This window comes from Hyalella azteca, unplaced genomic scaffold, assembly GCF_000764305.2.
Source record: "Hyalella azteca isolate HAZT.00-mixed unplaced genomic scaffold, Hazt_2.0.2 contig963, whole genome shotgun sequence".
Classification (NCBI taxonomy): domain Eukaryota; kingdom Metazoa; phylum Arthropoda; class Malacostraca; order Amphipoda; family Hyalellidae; genus Hyalella; species Hyalella azteca.
Window position 1 is genome coordinate 218,520 of NW_025931296.1, and position 26,559 is coordinate 245,078.

Genomic DNA, 26,559 nt, shown 5'->3' on the forward strand with positions numbered 1-26,559 from the left:
TCAAAAATACGCCAGGCAGTTCAAAAATACGGCAGGCAGTTCAAAAATACGCCAGGCAGTTCAAAATACGTCAGGCAGTTCAAAATACGCCAGGCAGTTCAAAAATACGGCAGGCAGTTCAAAAATACGGCAGGCAGTTCAAAAATACGTCAGGCAGTTCAAAATACGTCAGGCAGTTCAAAATACGCCAGGCAGTTCAAAATACGCAAGGAAATTCAAACAAAACTAATCAGTGAGATGTGTTTCTAGTTTCAGCGGGCAAAGTATTAACAAGTTTACTCGTGAAGCAGTTGTTTTCGGTGGCCCAGGTGACAACAAGATTATTTTAACATGTTTTCTGGACGCAATGGAAAATACGGCGACAACACTCACGCGAGTGGCGTTGACGAGTGGTGCGGTCCTGGGTGGTGAGTGGTTACTTAGTGGGTGGTGAGTGTTGAGTGTAATATATATTCAGTGTAATTAAAATATTCAGTGTAATAGTGTAAAATATTCAGTGTAATAGTATAGTAAGAAAGACAAGGTAAGATGGCTAAATGTGTTGTTACGCAACCCCCTATGGATAGTTCCTGCATTATTTGCAAGGAGCTTTGCGATGCGACTCTTGTACTGCAATGCAGCAAATGCCAGTTTTTCATACATTTAAAATGTACTGATTTGCCGACATATTGTCTTGTNGGTGAGTGGGTGGTGAGTGGGTGGTGAGTGGGTGGTGAGTGGGTGGTGAGTGGGTGGTGAGTTGCAGCGTATACTTCTTCTAAGCTTTCTCATCACACGGTCTCCCTACACCACACGGTAAATGTCCTCAAGGCAAATGTATAAGAAATATATGTAAGGTATATATATACATATATCAGGTATACACATGTGTATATGCACTATGATTCACTAAGCAAATATGATTCACTTTCAACACACGTGCATTCACCATACATTTGCCTTCCTCGCATACCTCAACTTTTCCTCTTACACTTCTCCATTCACCACATTCCTATAAGACATCACTCTTTCATCACTGTCACCCGTTTTTCGTACATCGCCTCTTCTTCTCTCACCAATTTTCTGAGAATTTTTCCTTCCCAATATTTCTATGCGCGTTTCCGTCATGACGCCGAATAGAATGCGCATACAAAGAATAGAATTCTTTGTATGCGCTTTGCGCTTCATGCAGCGATATCAACTTGTGTTACAGGGAGATGCACCAGGGCAGTATATAAATCTATACCAAGAAAACTCATCATGCGCAAAACAACAAGTTTTAAGAACAGAATGTGCTTCGTATTTAAGTGCAAATGCTGAGTTAGAAGTGTGCTAAACGATGAGCGAAACGGTGAGTTTTAGTTGGGCCAAGTGAAAACAAAATGGTAAGTTGGAGTTGTGATAATCGAGAAGTGAAATGGTAAGTTGAAGTTGAGCTAATTGATAAGATAGATGCTAAGTTATATAGTTGTGCTAAGTAAATAAGCAAGTGGCTAACTTATAGCGGTGCTAAGTGATAAGTAAGTTGCTAAGTTATAGTTATGCCAAATGTTGAGGAAATTGATAACTTGTGCTAAACGATAACTAATCGATACTTTGTGCTAATTAAGAATTATGGTAAACAAAAAGCAACAAGATGAATTAGACTTGTACTAAATGAGAAGCAAACGGTAAGTTTGAAATCACGTGAAGTTTAACGTATAAGAAGATATCCAGCAAAATGTGTATAATATATAAACGAAAGCAGTGATATTTGCAAGATAAGATACAGGAAACCATATCATTTATACGACAAGTCATTCTATACGTAAAACGGCAAAATGATGCCATGACAAGTCTGAGCGGATATTATTTTACATTGGAATATGTTCAAGCATTGTGAAAATGACTCGCAAAAACAGCACGTAATTGAACTGGGCTATAGGGTTGGGAACCATCAGGTTCGCATGAACTGTTGTCATGAATAAAAGTATTTTCTGGTCAAGATATACTTAAAATCCAACACCACAACACAGATATAACATTGGGCAAGGTTACAAAGTTAATCGAGACGATCTGGAGCTAGACATATACGGGCCGAATAGAGGGATCCTTCCTGTCCGCTCTCTAAAATCCGAATGAATCGGTTCGTACGACACCAGTCAGCAAATTGCTACGATTCTTTCTAAAACAATCTTACAACTTTTACATCCTAACTAAAATATATCCTTTTCCCATACACCATACATCAAGATAATACACATTATTGAACCTTAATAATTGACCTAGCCCTCTACAATAGAGGCGAGTGTTAAGTTGCTGCACGTTATACTAGTTACAATGATGCCGTTATTATATAATTTATCAACATATTGTTATTATAATGTTGAATAGTTTGTGGGTATTATAATGTTTAACATCGTGCCGTTATGATATTATTTAATTATGTATCATTATAGTCAGAAACTGTTACTTAAATTTTCAAATTTTACGTTACATTTTGTTTAATATCGAAGTTAGTGTAACTGGTTTTGTATGAATTATCATCTAACATGCATTCCCATTTATTTATATTTATATTCCAGAGACGCACAAAGAGTGGAATGTAATTCTCGAATTAAATGCACTGTATAACATTAGAGTAGTTGAAATTCAAAGGCAAGTTTCATAGTAGTCTGAATTTACAACTGGTAGTATCGGAGTGGTGGAATTTAATGGCAAGTACCGCAGAGTTGTCGAAATTTAATGTTAGGTATTGTTGTATTTTAATTAAATCAAATGGTAAGTATCAGGGTAATTAGTTAAAATTTAATGGTAAGTATTAGGGTAATTAGTTAAAATTTAATGGTAAGTATCAGGGTAATTAGTTAAAATCTAATGGTAAGTATCAGGGTAGTTAAAATTTAATGGTAAGTATCAGGGTAATTAGTTTAAATTTAATGGTAAGTATCAGGGTAGTTAAAATCTAATGATAAGTATCACTGTCAGGGTAGTTAAACTTTAATGGTAAGTATCAGGGTAGTTAAACTTTAATGGTAAGTATCAGGGTAGTTAAAATCTAATGGTAAGTATCAGGGTAGTTAAAATCTAATGGTAAATATCAGGGTAATTAAAATCTAATGGTAAGTATCAGAGTAGTTAAAATCCAATGGTTAGTTTCGGGGTAATTAAAATCTAATGATAAGTATCAGGGTAGTTAAAATCTAATGGTTAGTTTCGGGGTAATTAAAATCTAATGGTAAGTATCAGGGTAGTTAAAATCTAATGGTAAGTATCAGAGTAGTTAAATCTAATGGTTAAATTCGGGGTAATTAAAATCTAATGGTAAGTATCAGGGTAGTTAAAATCTAATGGTTAATATCAGGGTAATTAAAATCTAATGGTAAGTATCAGGGTAATTAAAATCTAATGGTAAGGATCAGGGTAGTTGAAATAAAATGGTAAGTTATGAGGAAAGTTAGAGTTTAGTGCTGAATATCGGAGTAGTTGAAATTTACCCTACATACCTAATGGCACCTAACGTAGGAATAATGTTGATCAAACTTCCACCAAAATAACATTTATTAACATTCATTTACATGTAGGACAAATATCGTCCACACCACCTAAGCGCCACACATGCTAACCAAATTAGTGCTCTTTGCTCCGTATTTAAGTTCCCATCCTATTTTTTCCCATTAGAAATACTGTATCTGATCCCACCCGGCATCTGACGTTGAAATAACGTTGCTTAAACGTTATTCGTTTATAATGATAATATATCCTACTCGACCTGACGTCAGCAAAACGTTGAATGAAGGCCGACAGACGGAAGAGAATTGAAAATCAATCCAATAAAGCAACGGTAAGTTTATTCTCTTAGGAAACTTTCAATTTTCAGGATAGCTTTACGATGATAAGTCCTCACAAGCAACCGTAAAGCGTTTAGAAAGAAATGAAGCGGTCTAAAATTAATTAGCTATTTGAATAAACTCGAATCGGCAGAAGTAGAATGGAATCTGGAAAAATACTCCTATAGCATAAGAGCAAAATGAATGAGAAGAATAGTGCAGCGCTGTGGACACTTGATTAGGAAAGTTCCCGAATATCTTAAGTCAAGTAATTCAACTCAAGTTCAAATTAATCGTTTGAAGTCAATGAAGGCAATACAATTATGCACAAACGACGACTCTCCAAATAAACTTGTACCAAATAGTAACTCTAAAATGACAGCCACTCATGAAGCTGAGCTCACTGTAAAAAATCAACGTATATCTTAACCGATAGTAGTCTATACATGCAGTATTTTGCAGAATGTATAACTACTTTTATATATGTCATCGTGCATGAATCTCAACGTGCTAAGATCCAATCCATGCTTATTTCAAACGATAATTATATGTTCAGTCTACAGATATAGTATGTCGCCGGTAGTATTAGTAAATGTAAAGCTATCATTCTGAAGCTAAACTTGCTGGCATAAACCAAAGCTCATTTTAAAAGATAATTATACCTACAGATGGTATGTCGCTCGTAGTATAGTAAATTTAAAGCTATCATCCTGTAAATTAAATCTATCTTTAAATATCATTCTGTAAATTAGCTATCATAAAGTAAATTCCTAGCTATCATAAAGCTATCATTCTATCACAAACCAAAGCTCATTCTAAAATATATCGCACCACCGTGCATTGTTGGTACGGTCACCGTACAGGCGTACACGTATCGAGGATACCGCCACAGGCGCACTAAAAAACTATACCGATCCAGCCATGCAAATTGGGCTATAAATTCCCGCTGATCTCTGCAAGATGAAAGTCTCGGCTTGCTCCTTATCCACGTTGCTATTTTTCTCCCTTCACTTATCCACGTTCTTATATTTATCCTACCCTCCGCGTTCCCTATCTTTCTCCCACTCTCCACGTTTCCGTATTTTCTCCATTTCCTTATCCACGTGCCTATATTTCTCCATTTACTTATCCACGCTCCTATTTTTCTCCCCATACTTATCCACGTTCATATATTTCTCCCTTTACTTATCCACGTTCCTATATTTCTCCCTTTACTTATCCACGCTCCTATTTTTCTCCCTTTACTTATCCAAGTTCATATTTTTCTCCCTTTACTTATCCACGTTCCTATTTTTCTCCCTTTACTTATCCGTACGTTCATAGAGTCTAACATGAAGTTTATTAATGGTATTGCAAATGAGAGTTCGGTGGCAATTAATTATTAACGATTAATGGTAATCGTTCGGTGGTCACGCATCAAATACTTTTGGTGATCATTCCTTTATCAGATACGTTTTTTCTGCGTTTGCAAATCAAATACGTTTAGTCACCACTCAAACATCAAATGCTTTCGCTCCGCGTTGACACATCAACAAATTTGGTCAGCACTCATAAGTCAAACACTTTACTTCAGCATTAATACATCAAATATGTTTGGCATGTACTTCGTTTAACTTTCATACATCAAGTACTTTAGTTCAGCATTCATAAATCAAATACTTTATTTCAGCATTCATACATCAAATAATTTTGGTCAGCTTCACACCCCAAATATTATTGGTCAGCTTAACACATTAAATACTTTTGGTCAGCTTCACACCCCAGATACTTTTGGTCAGCTTCACACCCAAAATACTATTGGTCAGCTTCACACATTAAATACTTTTGGTCAGCTTCACACATTAAATACTTTTGGTCAGCTTCACACATTAAATACTTTTGGTCAGCTTCACACATTAAATACTTTTAGTCAGCTTCACACACCAAATACTTTCGTTCAGCAAAGATCGTAAACAGAAGCAATATCATTTGGCTTATGCAAGACTCGTAAAACCCGACTGGAGTTTATTGAAGATGAAGAATTATATTTTGTCTTCTTATATGTTGCGTGGAGAGACAAGGAGGCCGAGGCACTATGATAACACGAGACGTGCAGCAATGATGCTAGTATTGATGCCAGGCAAGCAGCAATGATGCTAGTATTGATGCCAGGCAAACAGCAATGATGCTAGTATTGATGCCAGGCAAACAGCAATGATATTTGTATTGATGCCAGGCAAACAGCAATGATATTTGTATTGATGCCAGGCAAACAGCAATGATATTTGTATTGATGCCAGGCAAACAGCAATGGCAAGGACAGTGACATCAAATGTCAAAATTACTGTTGCTGTTGCAGCCGATGATCAATCACTATCATCAGCACGCACTATCATCAGCACGCACTATCATCAGCACGCACTATCATCCCACACCCACGGTCTCTTGAAGACAAAGATCTCTCTGTCGCGGCACTGGGAGAACAGGCAACAAGGATAACACGGCTAATAACAAAAAGGTTTTCCCTTGAAGAAGATTTTCATCACTGTCTTTCATAATTGCGTGTCATCACTTTCTATCATCATTGTCAATCACAATTAAATGTAGTCATTGCCCTTCATCATTCGCCATCGTACTTATATGCAATCATTGTCATTCATCGTTGTTTATAAACATTACCATTATCCGTCATCATTATCTGCTGTCATGGTCAGTTCATTGTCTGTCATCATTGTCTGCCGTCATTGTCTGTCATCATTGTCTGTCATTGTCTGTCATCATTGTCTGCCCTCATTGTCTGTCATCATTGTCTGTCATCATTGTCTGTCATCATTGTCTGTCATCATTGTCTGCCCTCATTGTCTGTCATCATTGTCTGTCATCATTGTCTGCCGTCATTGTCTGTCATCATTGTCTGCCCTCATTATCGGTCATTACTAGCCGTCATTATTGGCTTTTTAAGTAATATTTTAACGGTATCCGCAGGCATTGTGGCAGATACAAAGCTCTCATTTCTTCGAATGTTGAGCCAACATCCTTATTTGCTGTTGATCATAGGTGATCTTGAGTGGCCGGCCTTGATACGGCCATAATCTATTCAGGAAGATTGCGCTTGTTCTGCTTATGGGTTGGTGAGTGTAAAGTTAAGGTGAATCTTATTTAATGAGTGTTTTATGAAGTTGTAGGTTCACGTTGGATTTATTTTTTAGGAGAGGCCGACTTATACTTAAACGATTGTATGAATCTTGCAGTCAGTCCTTCCATAGTTCGTTGACGTGTACATCGCTACAGTACAGAGTCTAACAGTACACAGTACAACGCTACAGTACAGAGTCTAACAGTACACAGTACATCGCTACAGTACAGAGTCTAAACAGAGTCTAACAGTACACAGTACATCGCTACAGTACAGAGTCTCACGGTACACAGTACACCGCTACAGCACAGAGTCTAACAGTACACAGTACATCGCTACAGTACAGAGTCTAACAGTACTCAGTACATCGCTACAGTACAGAGTCTCACAGTACACAGTACACCGCTACAGTACAGAGTCTCACAGTTCACAATACACTGTGATGTTGTGCAGGCAAGTATAGCTGCCTGTTCTCATAGTTCTGGCCGACGATAATTCGCCCATGGTTCTGAGGAAGGATCAGTTTTGGAAGAAGGCCAAAACAATGAAGAGAATATGGAAGCAGATCCTTCACTGCACACGTCACGGCGGAGGTCTAGAAATACTGCATGATGTATAAATTAAATGTATTACTGAATATACAACATAGAATAGAATAGAAGTGTCAGCATTGAAGAAATAGGCCCATGGCCTGTTGCCGATTCTTGTACTTTTCGTGACTTGATTCACAATGGATCCGGCCTTTGGAACCCGATCTTTCCATAACAGATAGCTGCTGGACTTATTGCCTGGTCCGTAATTTGCTAGGCATTTTAAGACTGAACATATGCTCCTGCATAGCTTCGTCTAGTCTGTTTTTGAAGATGTTCATACTCGGAGCGTCAACGATGCTATCAGGGAGGCTGTTCCACATGTCGGTGACTCGAGGTGAGAAGAAATGTTGTCGCATGGATGTGTTAAAACGCAGTTTTTTTAGTTTATAGCCGTGGCCCCTGGTGTTGGATTTTGTTTCAAATTCTAGTAATCCTTCTGGGACCTTGTATAAGCCATGAGTATACTTGTATGCTTCAATGAGGTCCCCACGCAGACGTCGATAACTGAGGCTTGGAAGCATCATAATCTTTAATCTTTCCTCATAGGACTTGCCCTTCAAGCCCGGAACTATCCTTGTTGCGCGTCTTTGAACACTCTCTACTAAATTTTTGTCCTTTTCAAGTTTCGGTGACCACACGACGTTTCCAAACTCTAGGTTCGGGCGCATGACAGCAACAAACATCTGCTTCATCGCATCTGCATCTAGCAACTCGAAAGAGCGTCTGATCAGTCCAAGTCGTTTATTGGCTTTATTAACTTGACCTTCAATGGCAGGAACAGTGAAACCAAATGCCAAAATTACTGTTGCTCTTGCAGCCAATGCTCTTGTCATCATTGGCTGTTTTAATTCAATTTCTTGTTACAAACCCTTCATTGTATCGTCATTTACAGCTCTGTACCCAGGACATTTTCTGAAGCCGTTTTGAGTGCAGTTGTCGACGACAATTCTCGCAAACTCGAGCAGTATCGAAATTCGATAAAAAATTTCCCCTCGAGAAAAAGTTCCTTCGGCGCCAGCAATGCGTATCTGCCGTACTCTCGAGTTTCCCTCCAAATAAAATAAGTCTGAAGTGCCTCAAGTATTTTATTTATAAAAGCGACAAATGTTAATGCAAAGAATGCATTTATGCCTTCTTTGAACGCCTACGCTGCGAGAAACGGATAAATGGTTTGCTGCTTATGCGCGAAAATTGCGCGTGTCGGCGGAATTTTACACGATTTTCCAAAGAAAAAATGACGAAGAGATCGTATAATATTTTTTTGCAATTTGCTTCACGAAAATGTGTAATGGTGATAATATTTTTTGCGCGGTACACACAAGGAGAAAATTTCTCAGTAAAGATCTTTACGAATTCTAAAATTATCGAGTACTCGTATATAAGCAAGAGGTCAGAAAATGGCGCTGTCAACAGTTGGCTTATTGTCATGGAAACTATCAACAGATGGTTTTGTCTCACGAAGGCTGTCAACAGATGGTTTTGTCTCACGAAGACTGTCAACAGATGACTTTGTCTCACGAAGACTGTCAACAGATGGTTTTGTCTCACAAAGACTGCCAACAGATGGTTTTGTCTCACGAAGGCTGTCAACAGATGGTTTTGTCTCACGAAGACTGTCAACAGATGGTTTTGTCTCACAAAGACTGTCAACAGATGGTTTTGTCTCACGAAGGCTGTCAACAGATGGTTTTGTCTCAGGAAGACTGTCAACAGATTGTTTTTTCTCACGAAGACTGTCAACAGATTGTTTTGTCTCACAAAGACTGTCAACAGATGGCTTTGTCTCACGAAGGCTGTCAACAGATGGTATATTCGCCTGATAGACAATTTGAACGTTGAGAAAAATTGTGAACATTCGCTGGGCCCCATTTCTTGAACACCAGCCTGGTGAACACGCAGACTGAACAAATCAGTGAACTCACTGAGTTCTGTGTTCCATTAGTCCTCATAATCAGTGAACTCACTGAGTTCTGCGTTCCATTAGTCCTCATAATCAGTAAACTCACTGAGTTCTGCGTTCCATCAGTCCTCATAACCAGTGAACTCACTGAGTTCCGTGTTCCATTAGTCCTCATAATCAGTGAACTCACTGAGTTCCGTGTTCCATAAGTCCTCATAATCAGTAAACTCACTGAGTTCCGTGTTCCATTAGTCCTCATAATCAGTAAACTCACTGAGTTCTGCGTTCCATTAGTCCTCATAATCAGTGAACTCACTGAGTTCTGCGTTCCATTAGTCCTCGTAATCAGTAAACTCACTGAGTTCTGCGTTCCATTAGTCCTCATAATCAGTGAACTCACTGAGTTCTGCGTTCCATTAGTCCTCGTAATCAGTAAACTCACTGAGTTCTGCGTTCCATTAGTCCTCATAATCAGTGAACTCACTGAGTTCTGCGTTCCATTAGTCCTCGTAATCAGTAAACTCACTGAGTTCTGCGTTCCATTAGTCCTCATAATCAGTGAACTCACTGAGTTCTGCGTTCCATTAGTCCTCNCTCTCATGTACTGGCTGACACTGCACTCCCTGCACCACCCTCATGTACTGGCTGACACTGCATTCCCTACGTGCAGTGTAATCGACCAAGCAAAATCTTTGTTTGTAAATCTCGTTTGACGCCTTAATGGAATAAATGTTTAGTGATGAATTAAGCAGTAGACATTAATTGGCAGACGGTGGATCCACTTTCGCCGTTTAGAAATTTTCGATAAATTCCATTATGTGGCCTAAAGAAACTCCCGCTACTGAAAATAATAACACTGGCCTGCAAAATTTCAGTTAATTTACAGGCAGAAAACCCCACGGCGATGTTGCACCTTAGCGATAAATTTCAAAAGGTTTACTGGAACTGAGGGGTTACAATAATTAGAAATTTAAGTAATTTAAGTAATTGCAGACGAAAAAATGCTGAGCACAGTTAGTACTTCGCGTTAACATTCGCCGTTGGAACTTGGCGATAACTTTTTATTCACTGATAGAATACCACAAATTACAGTTCGAAATTAGCGAAAATTATCACTTTTTGCAGAAAAAAGGGCACGGTTGAACCTAGCAATCACTGCTTGATAAAACTAGAAGCGTGTAGAATTTTTGAAGGAAAAATAGCATGCGTTTGTTAGTTAGCGGCCATGTTTAGGCAAGTGGAGTTATCACTTCTACGTACGGTACCTACCAATAGTGCGTAGACTGAGCACACCTAAATTACGATAGGTCGTTTGATTAGAGACACGGGCATTTGATCTCCATGTCGGTCGGAAACAAGTCCAAAAGCTCGTACGTTTTCCAGTCACCTGAATGAGTTTCAGAAAAAAACATCGAGAGAAATGTCGTCTGTTAGCTTGCGTCTAATTAAACTTCGCAGCGTCCAGTTAATTAAGAGCATCAATTCCATAATTTGTCTCGATGCTCTCTCGGGCTGAGTTGAAAGCTGTCCGGGCTTGATTGGAGGTCCGTCTGAATAGCATGCGATGTGACAGACGTTAAATTATAGCCGAATTAACATTGAGCCAATATGCATCTGTTTTCTACGAGTAACTCAGTATGAGGTGATCGTTACGCACATAACGGGGTAAAAAACTTATGTTAAAACTGCGTCCACTCTATTAGAAACAACTATTAGCATGTCGAAGTAAATGGAAATTCTTAAAAAAGTTGTATTTTGCAGAAATCATAATAGATTTAATTTTAATTAATTAACCATGCGACAACATTTCTTCTCGCTTCGAGTCACCGACATGTGGAACAGCCTCCCTGATAGCATCGTTGAAGCTCCGAGTATGAACATCTTCAAAAACAGACTAGACGAAGCTATGCAGGAGCATATGTTCAGTCTTAAAATGCCTAGCAAATTACGGATCAGGCAATAAGTAAGATCGGGTTCCAAAGGCCGGATCCCTTGTGAATCAAGTCACGAAAAGTTCAAGAGTCGGCAACAGGCCATGGGCCTATTTCTTCAACGCCGACACTTCTATTCTATTCTATTCTATTAAAATCAATGTTCTACAGACCATTCGTACTCAATATACCTCAAGTCTCATGAAAATATGGCCTATTTCCATAGGCCTATTTTGTCAGTGCCGACGCTTCTATTCTATTCTATTCTATGTGCCTCAATTCGTTTGATAAACTATAGGCAGGAGAGCAGAAGATGGATAGATGGAATTCTGCATGACAATTTGTCTGGCTTATTTATATTAATTGGGTCTGACACCGAATCTTGCTATGATGATACAAATATCATCAGAATTTGTTATCCAATAAGGCAATAACGTGGTAAAGAGACGCCGAGCTGGTATTGATGCCCCAACATGTTTGTCTCGTATGCCGTTATATTTATATAACTGTTTACCGTTAAAAGTTCGGGAAAATTATTGTTATCGTATAAAAAATGTAATTATATGACTATAAGGAATTTATGTTCAATAATTAATCATTGACAATAGTTCGTTACGTTCAATGAAATAGGAAAAAATTTCAAAAACTTATTTGTCACAGATATTTGTTGTCTACGAAGGCAGGTAGATTGTGGCACTCATTCGTAGTCTGACTCTGACTGTGGTCGTACAGTGTTTCCCAGCTGATAGTGAAAGAAGATGGCGTCCGTCATTCTTAAAATATTATTCGTCGCGACTATCTCTGCCGCTTTGGCATTTGATGAACAGCCTTCGTCATTAGAAAATGACAAAAATTGTGAATTCTACTGCAAAGAAACTTCGACTGTAAGTATTACACCATGAAAAAGTTAGTGAAATTGTTGATCCATGGACGTCGACGACCTTTCGTTTTGCTTTACAGTTTACTGCCGAGAATTACTTGTCTAGGTACTAACTCTATCAAAATAATTTTTACCTGTTTGAGTTACGTTAACGATTTAAGTCATTTATTGTCCTCATTACCGTTTTCGTTTACTCATCTTGCATTTGCAACAGGTGCTCTCGGCAAACAGCTGCGCTCGTGGCTGCCGCTTCTACGCAATTTCCAAGTTCCTGCAACCTACTGGAGATGTTCGCAGCTTGTGCAAGAACTGTGAGTAGCTAATGTAACAACTGTTAATTCAACCTGATTAATGTTTACTTTTGTGGAAGTTCAATAAATCAGTTTATCACTACTAACATGTCAGTAAAAAAATTTATTTGATTATCTCAACTCAACATCCTGTGATTCCTGTCAAGTCCAAATTTGAAAGCTCCTACTTTTAATCTTAATTTTCTGTTTCAATTCCAAAATCACATAGCTAATTTTCATTAAGATTGGGATATTGCAGGTCTTAAAATGGATTAAATATTTTCTTAATCTTCTGAACCTGTTACTGGCCAAACTGGGATGTCAGAATTCAGGCAAATGGCAAATGCCACCATCCATGAGCCATGAATGGAGACGAAAGTCCTGATTGCTAACAATAACAATTACCAACTACTAATAGCCCTACCATAATTTCTTCAAAACAAATTCATTAAAAACTACAAATTTTTTCAAAGATGTAAAATTGTGAAATCTTATGTGAAAGAAATTACAATATCAGGCACATTTTTCCTATATTTGCTGTCAAAAACTCCTTTATTTGCTGTCAAAAACCCAAGTTTTGGGCAATTTGTTTAAATTTGTAGGCAAAATTGGCTGTTTTTCTCTTTTTTATGAAGTAAATTAGGAATAGGCAAGGTCAATGAAATTGGGTGAAATTTACCACAAACATCTGTTTTCCTCTCCTTCATTGCACTGGTAACTTCTGCAGTTCTGCCCAATTTCCATAATGCCATAAAAGTCAACTCAATCATTTTCACAAGCAATTTTTGGGAAATTATGCCCAATATTCAAGGTTTAAGGGATTTTCTTCAATTTGTGTAGCCTTTACATTCATTATAGATGAATGGATAAATTAGCTATATATCAATTGTTCCATTAGAAATGCATGAAATACTGCAAATTATTTTATTCAACTTTATTGTTTGACCTTGAAGACTTTAAAAATTGGATTGCAGGAAAAAGTTAGAATATTATTATGCTTTCTACTAGTGAAACAAATGACTAAGTTCTAGCAAGAAGTATAATGTTCAAAACAGAGCACACAAATCTATATTTTGGTTGAATATTTATAAACTACCACTTTTTAATAAAATGATATAGCTCCAATTCCAAATGTGTGTTAATATCAATATTATTTCAGTATTATTGAATCTATTTTAGGATTTGAAATATAGAAAATTTTCAGCTGTGCAAATATTTCCTGTTATGAGTTCATATTGTATGACAAGAATCCATTTAGCATTTACAAGGCATGGAAAACAATTGTGAGTTTCAAACTTATTTGCCAAGCTTTGGGTTTATTTGAATCAATTGTACAGTTTTTAAAGTCCCAACAAAATATTATCAGCCAATATCATTTGTTTATACATATAAACATTCCTATTATTCTGTATACATTATAAATGTATACTTATTATACATTTATAAACACTACTTTTCCAGCCAGAACTATAGCTATATGAGCAATACTGCAATACTCATTTTGGTGCATCAACATTTTTCCTAGATGAATTATTTTTCATTTAATTTTTAATGAAAGTACACATTTAAGCCACTTGTTCAACAATTTTACTTCTCAAACAAATGCAATTTATACGTGATGTGATAAGTGATTGAAGGCAAATGATTGATACAGACCATAGTTCATTAAAATTGCTGCAGATGATTGAGAAATAACAATTAAATGAGGGGCAGATTTCAGTTTGTATGGTACTGATACTGTCTGTATGGTCTATTGAATGTGATGTGACCTGATATTGTCCATGAATGCTGAATTAATTTCACAATGGCTTGATGGAAAGCTTGCAAGCCTCACTTGCTGTCTGAACTTGAGAAGGAATTCAGCATGTGATAACATTTCTGTATTTATTAAAGTTTCTTGATGTAAGTTAACTGCTTTGACTGACTCTAACCAATAGTGCAATAAAAAATGTTTGGGATGTTTGAATTTGTAATAGTTTCATTCATTTATTTTGATAATAACTTGAGCAATCCTATTGCATTAATATCTGACGCATACTGGTTTTGAGCGTTTTTCCTTATTAACTTCTTACCATGTAACATTTCATAAACAAGTTTGGGCTCATTTTAAAGGTATTTGCAAGGGCTATTGTATGGCATCTTTGACAAAATTCCATATGATATTCGTAAGATGCCAGACGCAAAATAAAAGCCTACGAGCAGGGTAATGAGGGACATTTGAAATAAAACTAAATTTTAAAACTTTTGAAGCATGCAGAGTGTGCTCATCCATTACTAACAGTAATCTGAAGTCCTCCTCATCCTTTGTAGATAATGCAGATGTAGAATAAATGACACTTTGTGATTTTTACTAGTTTTTCCTTTATTGATACGATATTACCTCATCCATACATTACCGTATTATTGATGTGATATTACCAAATCCATAAATATGCCATTGAGCATTGACAACAACATTGTCCGCTGCAAGCTTCATGTCAGCAGTCGTGTAGCATTTCTTCTGTAAGTAAGCTTACTGGATGGCTTGTAATTTTGTACCATTTTAATCAAGTGAACTCACTATAACAAAAAAAGATTGTAAGGAACATACCGTAAACTGGGGTAACTTCGACCACTTTTTTTTTAAATTATGCCGTTTTTTTTTTCTATATAAGTTAAACTTAAATTGAAACATGCAAAATACAGGTCTATACTCTAGCTTTACTCACCATAAATTGCTGGCTCCTGCCTCTCACAGTTTTGATGTAATTTAAAAAAAAATTGGTCTTTTTTACCCCAGCTCTGGGGGTATCTTAGACTGTGTGGTAAAATCTATTATACTTTTTGGTAAAATAACTCCAAATAACTCCAGATTTTGGTGCATTGTAGTAGAACTCTTCTAGTTACATATGCAAATGACAAATTTGAGGAAAGTTTCATAGTTTGCAAATGGGGGGTCCCGCCCCCCAGGTGGTCTAAGTTCCCCTGATCGGGGGAACTCTGACCACCTAATGGCAGCCCTGACAGGGTTAACATAGACCGGCTTGGAAATTAAGTTAAAATTACCATATATAAGACTCTGTAGAGTCTGAAACCTAAAGAAAAAACATTAATAGGTGTATCAAACGTGAAATGTTATATATGGTAATTTTAAATTAATTTCCAAGCCGGTCTATGTTACCCCGTCAGGGCTGACATTAGGTGGTCTAAGTTCCCCCATTGGGGGGCAGCGCCTCCCATTTGCAAACTATGAGACTTTCCTAAAATTTGTTTGTTGCATATGTAACTAGAAGAGTTGTACTACAATGCATCAAAACCTGGAGTTATTTTGCCAAATAATAAAAAAATTGGAGGGGGTACTCTGACAGGCTTTGAATAATAACTTTTTTTCGTGGGTCACATTTTTAATTTTTTAACCTATTAGATATGCAAACTTTTTAAATCTTTCTATTGTGTTACGTAGCCTCAGTATTAGGCCTTTAATGCCCATTGACAGAATTTTTCTATGTCAGATAGTTTTTGAATTTTGGGGGTTTTTGTTAAAAAAAAAAGTGGTCTAAGTTACCCCGGGAGTCTAAGTTACCCCAGTTTACGGTACCTGAAACACAAAGGAATATTTTAGTGACAACCATCATATTTTTTAAGAAAAAAATCTTAGTTAAGGTTAATTACTTTGCCTGGTGAACAATTCTATTTATGACATTCTATGCACGGTTTTGTGATGACCAATGATGCACTAATTTTTTGTCAAGTGAAATTTTTTTGCTGAGCTAGGTAAATGTAATAAAAAAATTTTGTTGTAATTGATTTTTTTTTGTTAACTGGAGCCTTTGCTAACCAAGGCTCTACTGTAGATACGTTTTAGGGGTGTCCCTTATTACCCGGGGGGGGGGTGCCCCTTATTGCCCCGTCGTGCAGAAATGGCTGCCATTTTTTTCTGGAATGAGATGTGCTAATTCTGTCAATCACATTTTTAAGCCAACACATTTGTGCAACTTCTATGTAAGTAAATTTTTTTAATACGATGAATATTTTTTATTTGCTACAGACCTTTCACATTTCACACTCTTTTTCAAGGATTTTTTAGAGGTACTAATGTATGACTTCTTAACTTGCTTTATGCTACATAGATAGGAAAATTGTTGAACTTTATGCCACTATTTTCTGTTTTGCAATATTTTAATTAGTTTACCTGCTACAACATTTCTACAAAATGTTTTCAGTTGGAGCAGGACAGTCCTCCAGCATTTCTAGGAAATGTTGGAGGACTGTCCCTTATTGCCCCGCCCGTCCCTTATTACCCCATTTGACGGTATTTCTGGCTTGAGATGATAAATAATTACAGTACATTTTTGTTAAAGCTCAGTAGGAAGTTATTATGGCAAATGTAGTAGGTATATGAGAGTCAAATGAAACAGTTTTATGTTTAGAATTAAACTGGCAGAAATTGAGGCACATCCTAAGTTACAATACTGTTACAGAAACAAGAAATGAGAGTAATTTCAAAACCTGATAATTTATCCCTAATTAAACCGCACTCTTAATTCAAAACATGATAATTTTTCCCTAATTAAACCTCACTCTTAACTCAAAACTTGATAATTTATCCCCAATTAAACCTCACTCTTATTCAAAACATGACAATTTACTCCTAATTAAACCTCACTTATATTTCTTAATCAAAGCATTGAATCAACAGGTCCCAAACTGCAAATCTCTAACTGCATTTGGAACTTTCCTACTTTACTTGTCTTGAATCGGATCTATTAAATGGCTCTGGATCTAGTATAAATATAATAGTATATAAAATTTCCCTCCCATTTAATGCAGAATTAGAGATGACTTGAGAAAGAACTTCACATTTTCCTACAATTTTTATGAGGTCAAGTGTCTGTTTTACAATCCTAGTCTATATGATTGCATTGCACTTATTTTTTAAAAAGCATTTTCATGAAAACTATTCATATAAGAAGAAATTTCATATTTTCTGTTAAATATTTTTCATTGTGCAGCTTGTGAAGAGGCTTATGACCTAGACAATGACAACTTCAACTCGTGTGATGAAGGCTGTGGCCAGGAGTTCTTGCTCTCCAAGAAACCTTCTCCTAACCTGGTGAGGATCATCTCTAAGTTTCCAGGACATTGCAGTTGAAAAAATTTAATTCTTCTGCTTTATTAGATGCTATAAAATAGAAGTGTCGGCACTGAAGAAATAGGCCCGTGGCCTGTTGCCAATTCTTGAACTTCTCATGATTTGATTCACAAGGGATCCGGCCTTTGGAACCCGATCTTTCCATAACTGACGATTGATTGAGATAGCTGCTGGACTTATTGGCCTGGTCTGTAATTTGCTAGGCAATTCAAGACTGAAAATATGCTCCTGCATAGCTTTGTCTAGTCTGTTCTTGAAGGCTATACTTCCAGTTAGATTAAATAACTTATACAATGGAGGATTATTCTATGTGGATGCTTAACAGTCAAATATTACCAAATATTCTCAATTTAAGGATTCTTCACTGTGGGTCAGTATGGAAGAGAATCTAGTTTCCCACTAGGCTAGAACTGCCCTGTACCAATCTCCACAATACTGTATACTGTCAACCTGCCTTGGGGGAAGACTTTGGACCAACCTTAGTTAAATATGGTATATAGTTGAAGAATATGGGTAGGTGGAGTGTCTTCTATCTTCACTGCCAGTCTTGGATGGTACTCCCTCAGAGTTTGCTCCCTCACATCTGCTCTTGATCTTTTATTATCATTTGCTAATATTTGAAGGCAGAAGCCCAGTTGGGTCCTGAAAGGTTCATTGAAAATATAGAGGCAGCTTGCCTTGCTCATTTAGGTAGCTTTTGACAATAGTAATCGTTAGGTGCATAGGCTGGAGAGTGCAGTTATAATCACAACACTGCACAAATTTTTGTCAGCAATGCTCTCCTCCTGTGCACTCAAAACAAAAACAGTTTGGCCCCAGGCTCCATAACATAATTTCCATGCACTCTGTTGAAAAAAAAAACAGACTTGCCTATGCCACACTGTTTGACAGCTTTGGTTATACTTGTTTTCTTGTCTCGTTAAATCTACACCTCTTATCTACTTCACGCCCTGTATAGTTCCTGTAGGTGTGGGAGTCATTACGGCACTTGCGGATCTTAGCTGTCTTATTGTATAGTCTATTGTAGGTAGGTAGATACGGCATATAGCTGGTAAATTCACTGGTTAATAGGCACCAACAAAAAGTAACCTGGAAAATAAATAGAAAGCATTAATATATTTTAGTAACCCTTGCAAAGCATAGGTTATATGATAACATGGGGTTTTTAATTATGATACGATTCGGTCTAAGTTATCCCATTTGGGATCAATTAGACTGGTCCAAGTCGCCCCATTTGAGGTCAATTAGACTGGTCCAAGTCATCCCATTACACAATAGATTATCAAGAAAGCATTTATATTTGAATGTTCATTTAACTGCTGTAAATTTAAATTCACACAGGTGGACCCTAAACCACAAGCTTCAGCGGAGTCTGGTGAGGATGTCTCAGCTGCAGAGGGTTAGTCCTTGTATACCTCCTCTTAGTGTTAGCATTTTACTTAATTTCCTGCAATATGGCTGCTAATGATCTTGTGCCTTGATGAATATCATGGGGATTATTCTCATGCTACTCCTGCTTTAGTTTACACTAAAAATTTCATGAACCAGTGTGTCTCAGTAATACCGTAGTATATCTTATTCAGATGTGCACTGATTGCTCAAATTGCATTACAATATTATAAACTCAAAGCTTTTGATACCAAATAAAGCTTGGCTATTTACCTTGCATTAAATGCATGCACCACCAGGAAATGTAGAAGGTGAAGGTTTGCAGCTGCACCTGATGACTCCGATCCTGCAAGTGCGGAGAGTTGTGTCGCAGGTCATCGGGTCCATCCACATCCTGAAGCAGTCTATGCTCACTTACTTCCTGCGAGATGACAAGACTGTCATTGCTGTTGAATCTCAGCCTGAGGTGAGTAAACTGTCTTGTTGAATGAGGTGAGTAAACTGTCTTGTTGAATGAGGTGAGTAAACTGTCTTGTTGAATCACAACCTGAAGTGAGTAAACCGTCTTGTTGAATCACAACCTGAGGTGAGTAAACCGTCTTGTTGCTGTTATTTGTTGCGCTATCGTCACACGAGGGGAGGGGGAGGCTCTGGTGGAGGCCGAGGGAGGGACACCAGAAGAGGGGGGAGATGACAAGGGCAGGGAGGGAGGCCAGGAACGCCGCTGCCTGCACGGGACTGTCCCACAGAGAGGAGATGCCGTCTTAGCTTAATTCATTGAAATGCTTAGTCATGTTTGCTGTTGGTAAATGATTATGCTTGCCAGTTGTTAGCCAGAGATTTATTGTGATAGAATGTCCGGCATCAATGTGGTTCAAACTATCAATAATCCATTATTCAGTAGTCCAAGTGATTGTTGCAAGGAAATGATGGATGAAATTCTAGTAATAGTATCCCCCATAATTTTCCAAGGAATATTTTCTTCCACAGGTGTGTTCATCTATTTTTCACTCCAGTTCAACAATGAAATTCAGGTGTAAAATCAAAATAATGATAGTGCAACCAAAGACCAGTTCTATACAGATATAACTGAACCGTTTTGTTGATTGTTGAGGCTCATTAAGAAATGAACTATCATCAATTATATCAGCAATTATAGATGAACTATCGTCAACAATATCAACAATTAAATATGAACTATCATCAACAATATCAACAATTATGTTGAGGCTCATTAAAAATGTACTATCATCAATTATATCAACAATTGAAGCTTAACTATCATCAACTTTATCAACAATTAAAGCTTAACTATCATGAACTATATCAGCAATTAAAGATGAACTATCATCAACTATATCAACAATTGAAGATTAACCGTCATCAACAATAGCAACAATTAAAGATGAACTATCATCAACTGTATCAACAATTAAAGCTGAACTATCATCTATATCAACAATTCAACATGAACCATCGAAGGTGTTGCTGCACCTCAGCCCTAACTGGTCTACACCCTCAGATGATCATCGAGATGGCGCCCCACGGCGGTGAGGACGTGGGACAGTCTGCTGAAGACTCCAGCTTCAACCTCAAGCCTCTCGACGACACCTCTAATGGTCAGCTCAACCATCGTGTCATTGTTATTTAGACATACTTAATTTACTTGTATCTTATTTAGGCTTGCTTAATAAACTTGTATGTATTTAAACTTACTCAATAAACTTGTATCTTATTTAGACTTGACCAATAACCAATAAATTTGTATCTTATTTAGACCTGACCAATAACCAATAAGCTTATATCTTATTTAGTCTTGACTAATAAACGTATATTTTTAAATATATTTATCAATTGATTGCTATTGACCAGTAAATTTTTCTCAGCCTTCTGTCCACTGACATGAACTTGTTCGGTATGTAATTGAATTAAATATTACTATTAGCAGGCAAGATATTTAATATACTTGAAGTTATTGCAATCAGCTGCACAGTGAATTTTGATGCTGAATTTCCTGTCCTATGATAATGCTTCGACAATGTTCGAAATATTGTAGAATATATGTGTAATTCATTATTTCTAATTAAGAAATATTAATTCCTAATTTCAGCTTTTTCAGCTAGAATCCATTGTTTTTTACTGTAAACCTGGTAAATCAATTGATCAGGAAAACTATTTATTATATATGTTCCTCTTAACCTGAAAACCCTTAGTTATTTTAATAAAAAACTTTAGGCTAAAATTTATTGCCGTGTGCAGAAATTAGCTCGTGGAACTTGGATAGCCTGAACCCATTCCAAAGCCGACAAGTGGAGGACTCTGAAGCAGCTGCTGCAGAAGGCGTGAGCCGCGTGTCCCTGCAGAGCAGCAGCCACTTCGCCTACCTCCTGCACCTCCTCCTGCTGCTGGCTGCCATCGCGCTCTCCCTTCTCGCCCTCAGCTACTGCCTTGCTGTCGCCAGACACCAGCGACGCAAGGAAGCTAAAGCCGTTAGTTCTTGACAATGATGCTTCAGCCTATACCTATAGTATATTATATGCTATATTACTGCTCGCCCTCAGCTAGGTACTGCCTTGCTGTCGCCAGACACCAGCGACGCAAGGAAGCTAAAGCTGTTAGTTCTTGACAATGATGCTTCAATTTATTGCCTGAAAATGCTCAGTGATGAGCGAAACGCGTCGCCGGATTTACTTAACCTTCCATTTGGACAAATTTTAAGACTTGTTGACCTCACTATTGTACCTTTTATCAGAAAGCTTGAGATATTAAAGTCGAAGGAAGTTCTTAATTTAACAGACATTATTCTTAACCAAACATATATTATAATATAATACTAAAATTACTGCTCGGAACACGGATGTCCAAGCTGTTCATTTCAATGTCTGTCCTCAGGGAATTATACAGCAGGGATCATAGGTCTATGTCTTCAAACCAATGTCTGTGTTGGGGAATTGTGAGTTTAATTTTATCCTAGGCTAATAAAAATCGCCGATTTGATGCCTTCATTGTGTGATGGATATAGATGGACATCTTTGGGGTTGAAACAGAAACCAAGCCTGTAGTGTTGGAAGTTCCTGTTGTTACACGTATTCTGTTAATCATCAGCCTTGATCTTCTTCAGATAAAAATCCCATTCTCCTTGAGTATGTCTGAAAAAAATGTATTGGATATATTTGTTTCAATTAATAAAGTTCTTAGAACATATCCTACGAAATTTTCATGTAATAGAAGTTTTCAGTTGACGCGATCTTCTCTGCTCGATAATTTATGAATCTGCTGAGAATCATCACTATTTTAATATAATGTTGAATAACTATAATCACTATTAATATAATGTTGAATAACTAATTTAATATAATTTAATAATATAATGTTGATTGCAGGCGAACCTGGCGACGGCCCTGCAGGTGGAGCCTCTGAAGCTGGTCCGCCCCGAGGACCTGACGAAGCTCTGCCTTCTGGAGGATGAATGCCAGGCTCCTCCGCTGCCTCAGAAGCACGACTTTGCGCTCACTCACGCCTCTGTGTGATGTATGGCGCCTGTGTCGTCTGTGTAGGGTCATGTGTGCTGCTGTCTGTTTTGTGTGATGTGTGCTGCCGTCTGTTTTGTGTGATGTGTGCTGCCGTCTGTTTTGTGCGATGTGTGCTGCCGTCTGTTTTGTGTGATGTGTGCTGCCGTCTGTTTTGTGTGATGTGTGCTGCCGTCTGTTTTGTGTGATGTGTAATATCCATTTACATGTTACATGCCGTATGTGTACTATGTAGTGTGATGTGATGAGTTATCTGGCTTGACCGCGATCCGACACACTTAGTTCTGATGTGTTCCAATCGTGATAAGGTTTGTGTTCGTGATGCCTTGTGCAGATAACGTGTGAATGTTTCTTCTGTGTGTTGTGTCCTACACAGACACGTGTGTTGTGGCCTACACAGACACGTGTGTTGTGGCCTACACAGACACTTGCGTCGTGAGTGTTTGAGTTTGTGTGATACGCATCCGAGGAGTGTCACGCCCCGAGGTTGTGTCTAGAAATGGTTTTCTGATTCCTCGTCTGATTTCTTCTGTTTAACTTCAAAATTTGTGCTTTTATACAAATCTCGCTGAATAAATGCAAATTATTTCAGTTTTCTCTCTGAAAAATTTTCTATAGTATTGCAGCATCTGAGATTTTCAGGATGCAGAATCGTTCATGTTTGATTTTTGTTGTCAACCAGCAACTGAAGTTATTTCAAGTTGGGGAAGTAACGGTCAAAATGTTTAGTTCATTATCAAAATTGGAAGTGAATGAGAGATAAGCCATGAGAAGTTAAAGAAGGCTCGTAAATGATTCAGAACGTTGAAATATTGAAATGTGCAAGGTACATTCTGGGCTGTGAAGAGCATTTGATGCATTTGAATTGAATAATTTAAAGTTTATATCTTCATCCATAAACGCAGCAGAAAAGTAACTGAAGCTCATAAATTTATTTACGTGCGCGGGTAACTGCACGGGATATGAAACGTAATGAAGAAATTGAAATGATGCCTCTTGTGTTGGGCGTGTGCCTCGTTTCTAGTGCCTTATTAAGAATGATATGCTCGCTCCTTTTGCTTCTATTGTCGCTTTGCTTTAGATTCACTTTGCGATCATTTGTTAGCAGGCAGATTATCTTGTGTGTCTTGAAGATGATCAATAATGACGGTGATCAATGATATCGCTAGTTGATTTATCAATATCAGTGATTCGCTTTCCTCAAAATCTCTCGTCTGTTAACCGTTCTCTCTGTTGTCAATCCGCGCGTGTTCGTAGCGACTTGTTCCTGGACCTCAGTGAGTCTCATTGGCTTCCATTTACATGCAAAAAACGTAAAAATATTGGGTTTCGTTTACATCTGATAAACGGTGAGACCAAAAACCGTTTTGATCCGTGTTCTAGTTCAAACTTATTTTATGGCTATTAAATTTGGAGTATTTGTTGAAGTTTCGATTAAAATGAGGATTTCCGATCGTAGTTTCTTTTTGCTCTGCTCAGAATAGCTGCAATCGAGGATGAGGTGTCGTATTTTATATACAGTCTTCCACGTTTAATTAGTTAAATGCTGCTTGTCTGTATTAGAGGACAGCAATAGTTTTCAGTAGTCAGTAGTGATTTAATGCTTATTTTATTCCGAGGAATTGTCTTTACACAGAATAGGTTTTTAAGGAATTTGCCTGTTTTAACGAGACTTTTTTTATCACTATCGTATTCCCCAAGTTTACTTTTAGTTCGAATTTTTTAGGGGAAATGGTTCTGTATTTTTTACATTACCCTCCTTATCGTGCCTGCACTGTCGGCTCTCAAACATTTATGTATGGCTCTTAGTTTTCATTGCTGTGTTCATTCCGAGTTGATTAATATTGACATTTTCAAATAAATTTTTCTGTCGTCACGTACTTCTCGCTCTCACTTTCAAATTAATTTTCTCGATGATGTGTCGCTCATTCTGAACTTTTTCCCCCACACAAATCCTCTTTTTCATTTAAATATTTGAAACTCTAAATTAATTATGTAGGAAATGTGCTCTGCGCAGTATGTTGCACGTTGTGCCCAAGAGATCAATATTATCTTGTATTTTATTTTATTATCAGCCATTATGTGCCACTGTTATCTCTAGCCACGCTTTACTTTCAGTTATCTCCTTATGTTCTATATCATTGTGTTTTGCTTGCGATATCTTATGGCGCAGTTTTCTTTATGTTTAACATTCCTATTTGGCTTTAAACGTTATTGACGTTCTATCGTTACGTTGAAATTCTTACCTTTATACAGAGCCAATTGGTTTGTCATATAACCAATTGTAACAAATTGCCAGTTAGAGCTTATCTGCCGATATGGTATAACATGGATTAAAGATCATAGCATCTGAGCTGGGGAATATTATCTGTATTATGTGAGATTTCTTTTTTTTTCTCATTACATTAACTGCCCCATTATTCTGGTATCGAAGCGAGATTCATTTAATCTTTGACAAAGTAATTCCTTTATGAGACTAGAACCAGGCAATTTCCTACTGACTTTGAAATAAATCCAACTTTATGGACGTAAAAGTAATGCTTTTGTTATTATGAAACAGAATTTATTTGAGATTTATGTGTACATGGCGACTAGCCTACGGTAGTTTCTGTACCTCGACTTGTTTCTTCGTATAACCTGATGCTTATTAAGTGTTAATTGAACATTAACTATCAACTTCCCAGAGAAATGTACGTAAATTTAGTATTTGTGACAATTTTCAGCCTGATGATTTTAAAGGTAAGAAATATTTTCGGATTTCTCTACCAACGTAGAAAATTTCCATAGTCCGGTAAATGCCCTTTTGGCATTTCTCTTTATCATGGAATCCCTTTAAGATGTTTCTAGGTTCAGTTTGTATCTTATATTCTGCGTGATGGCTTATACATTTATTGGTCTTCATATTATATATCTTTACTTTAACGTCGTATTTTTCTCCTAATTTGATTTGAATTAAGCTATTCACCGTACGTGATTTTTTGCGATGCGTCTCAACATGAAAGATTTAGCGTAGATGTTGTTCAGGTTGGTTGGAGGGTTTTGCAACATCGTCTTTCTGGAGACTTAAACATCGGCGCGTCGAGTAATAATTGAGACCTTCCACCTCTATGGTGATGTTCATCTTGACTTTCGGTGCGAGATAGCTAAATAGCTGAAGCGCTGGTAATCATTTGGCCACTAAACTAACTAACTTGCTTAACCCTCTATCGCCTGACACGAGTAACCGGAGAAATATTGTCGCAAGCCTACTTCCCAAAAAGGATACGATCTAGTGAGCGCAAAATGACTTGCACTGATGGTTGCCGCCACGTACGACAACTTTAAAATGTTCTCTGTTGCGTGCAAACTTCTTCATGTTGCGACACTCAATAGTTTACGTATAAGTTAAGTTGAAAGTTATGTTCGCTGAGACTGACATATGGCGGTAGAGGGTTAAGTAGACGTAGTGACATGCTGCTCATCATTGTTGTGTGGGTTTAGCTTGAAAATCAGTCTGTTATTTACCACCTAACCGCGCTATGGCATCCAACCGCTGTGACGGTGACAATAATCAAAGCGTCTGCAATTCAAAAATTATTCCAATATTATCCGGCCTTACTAAATGATTCACTTCTATGTTGAAGCTTATGTCTAACGCGTATTCGTTCCAATTAAATCTGGTGTTTGATGAAGATTTCGATTTTACTTCATTTAAATGAAAAATTATCTGGAGGCCTTATTTTCCTCGGTATGTGGAGCCTTAATATTATAATGTAATATATGTAGTAGGCCGTATAGGCTCTTCGGCACACTCAAAATATTTTCAAGGAGATTATTTCATTTTTGAAGGAGTAGTGATCGGTCAAGTAGCGCGAGTTGGCATGTGAGTTCGGAGAAGTGTCGATTCTGTCGAAACTAGCATCGCAATAGCAGGCGCTCTCGAGCTCTCAAACGCGTTACATTCTTAACCATTCCTCATTTCAGTGATAGCGGCATCCACCATACCTTAGTGTGCTGACTCTGCTCTTATTTC

General features: G+C 37.4%; 1 protein-coding gene across 1 annotated transcript; it reads left to right on the plus strand.

Moving 5' to 3' along the window:
• The first annotated feature begins 12,033 nt into the window (after positions 1-12,033).
• Positions 12,034-25,469, plus strand: LOC108669656. The gene is made up of 8 exons (XM_018157051.2): positions 12,034-12,211; positions 12,422-12,518; positions 17,489-17,589; positions 18,970-19,027; positions 19,317-19,483; positions 20,540-20,636; positions 21,277-21,506; positions 22,401-25,469. The coding sequence occupies exons 1-8, from the start codon at positions 12,086-12,088 to the stop codon at positions 22,545-22,547; spliced, it is 1,023 nt and encodes a 340-aa protein (XP_018012540.1). The 5' UTR covers positions 12,034-12,085; the 3' UTR covers positions 22,548-25,469.
• The last annotated feature ends 1,090 nt before the right edge of the window (positions 25,470-26,559 follow it).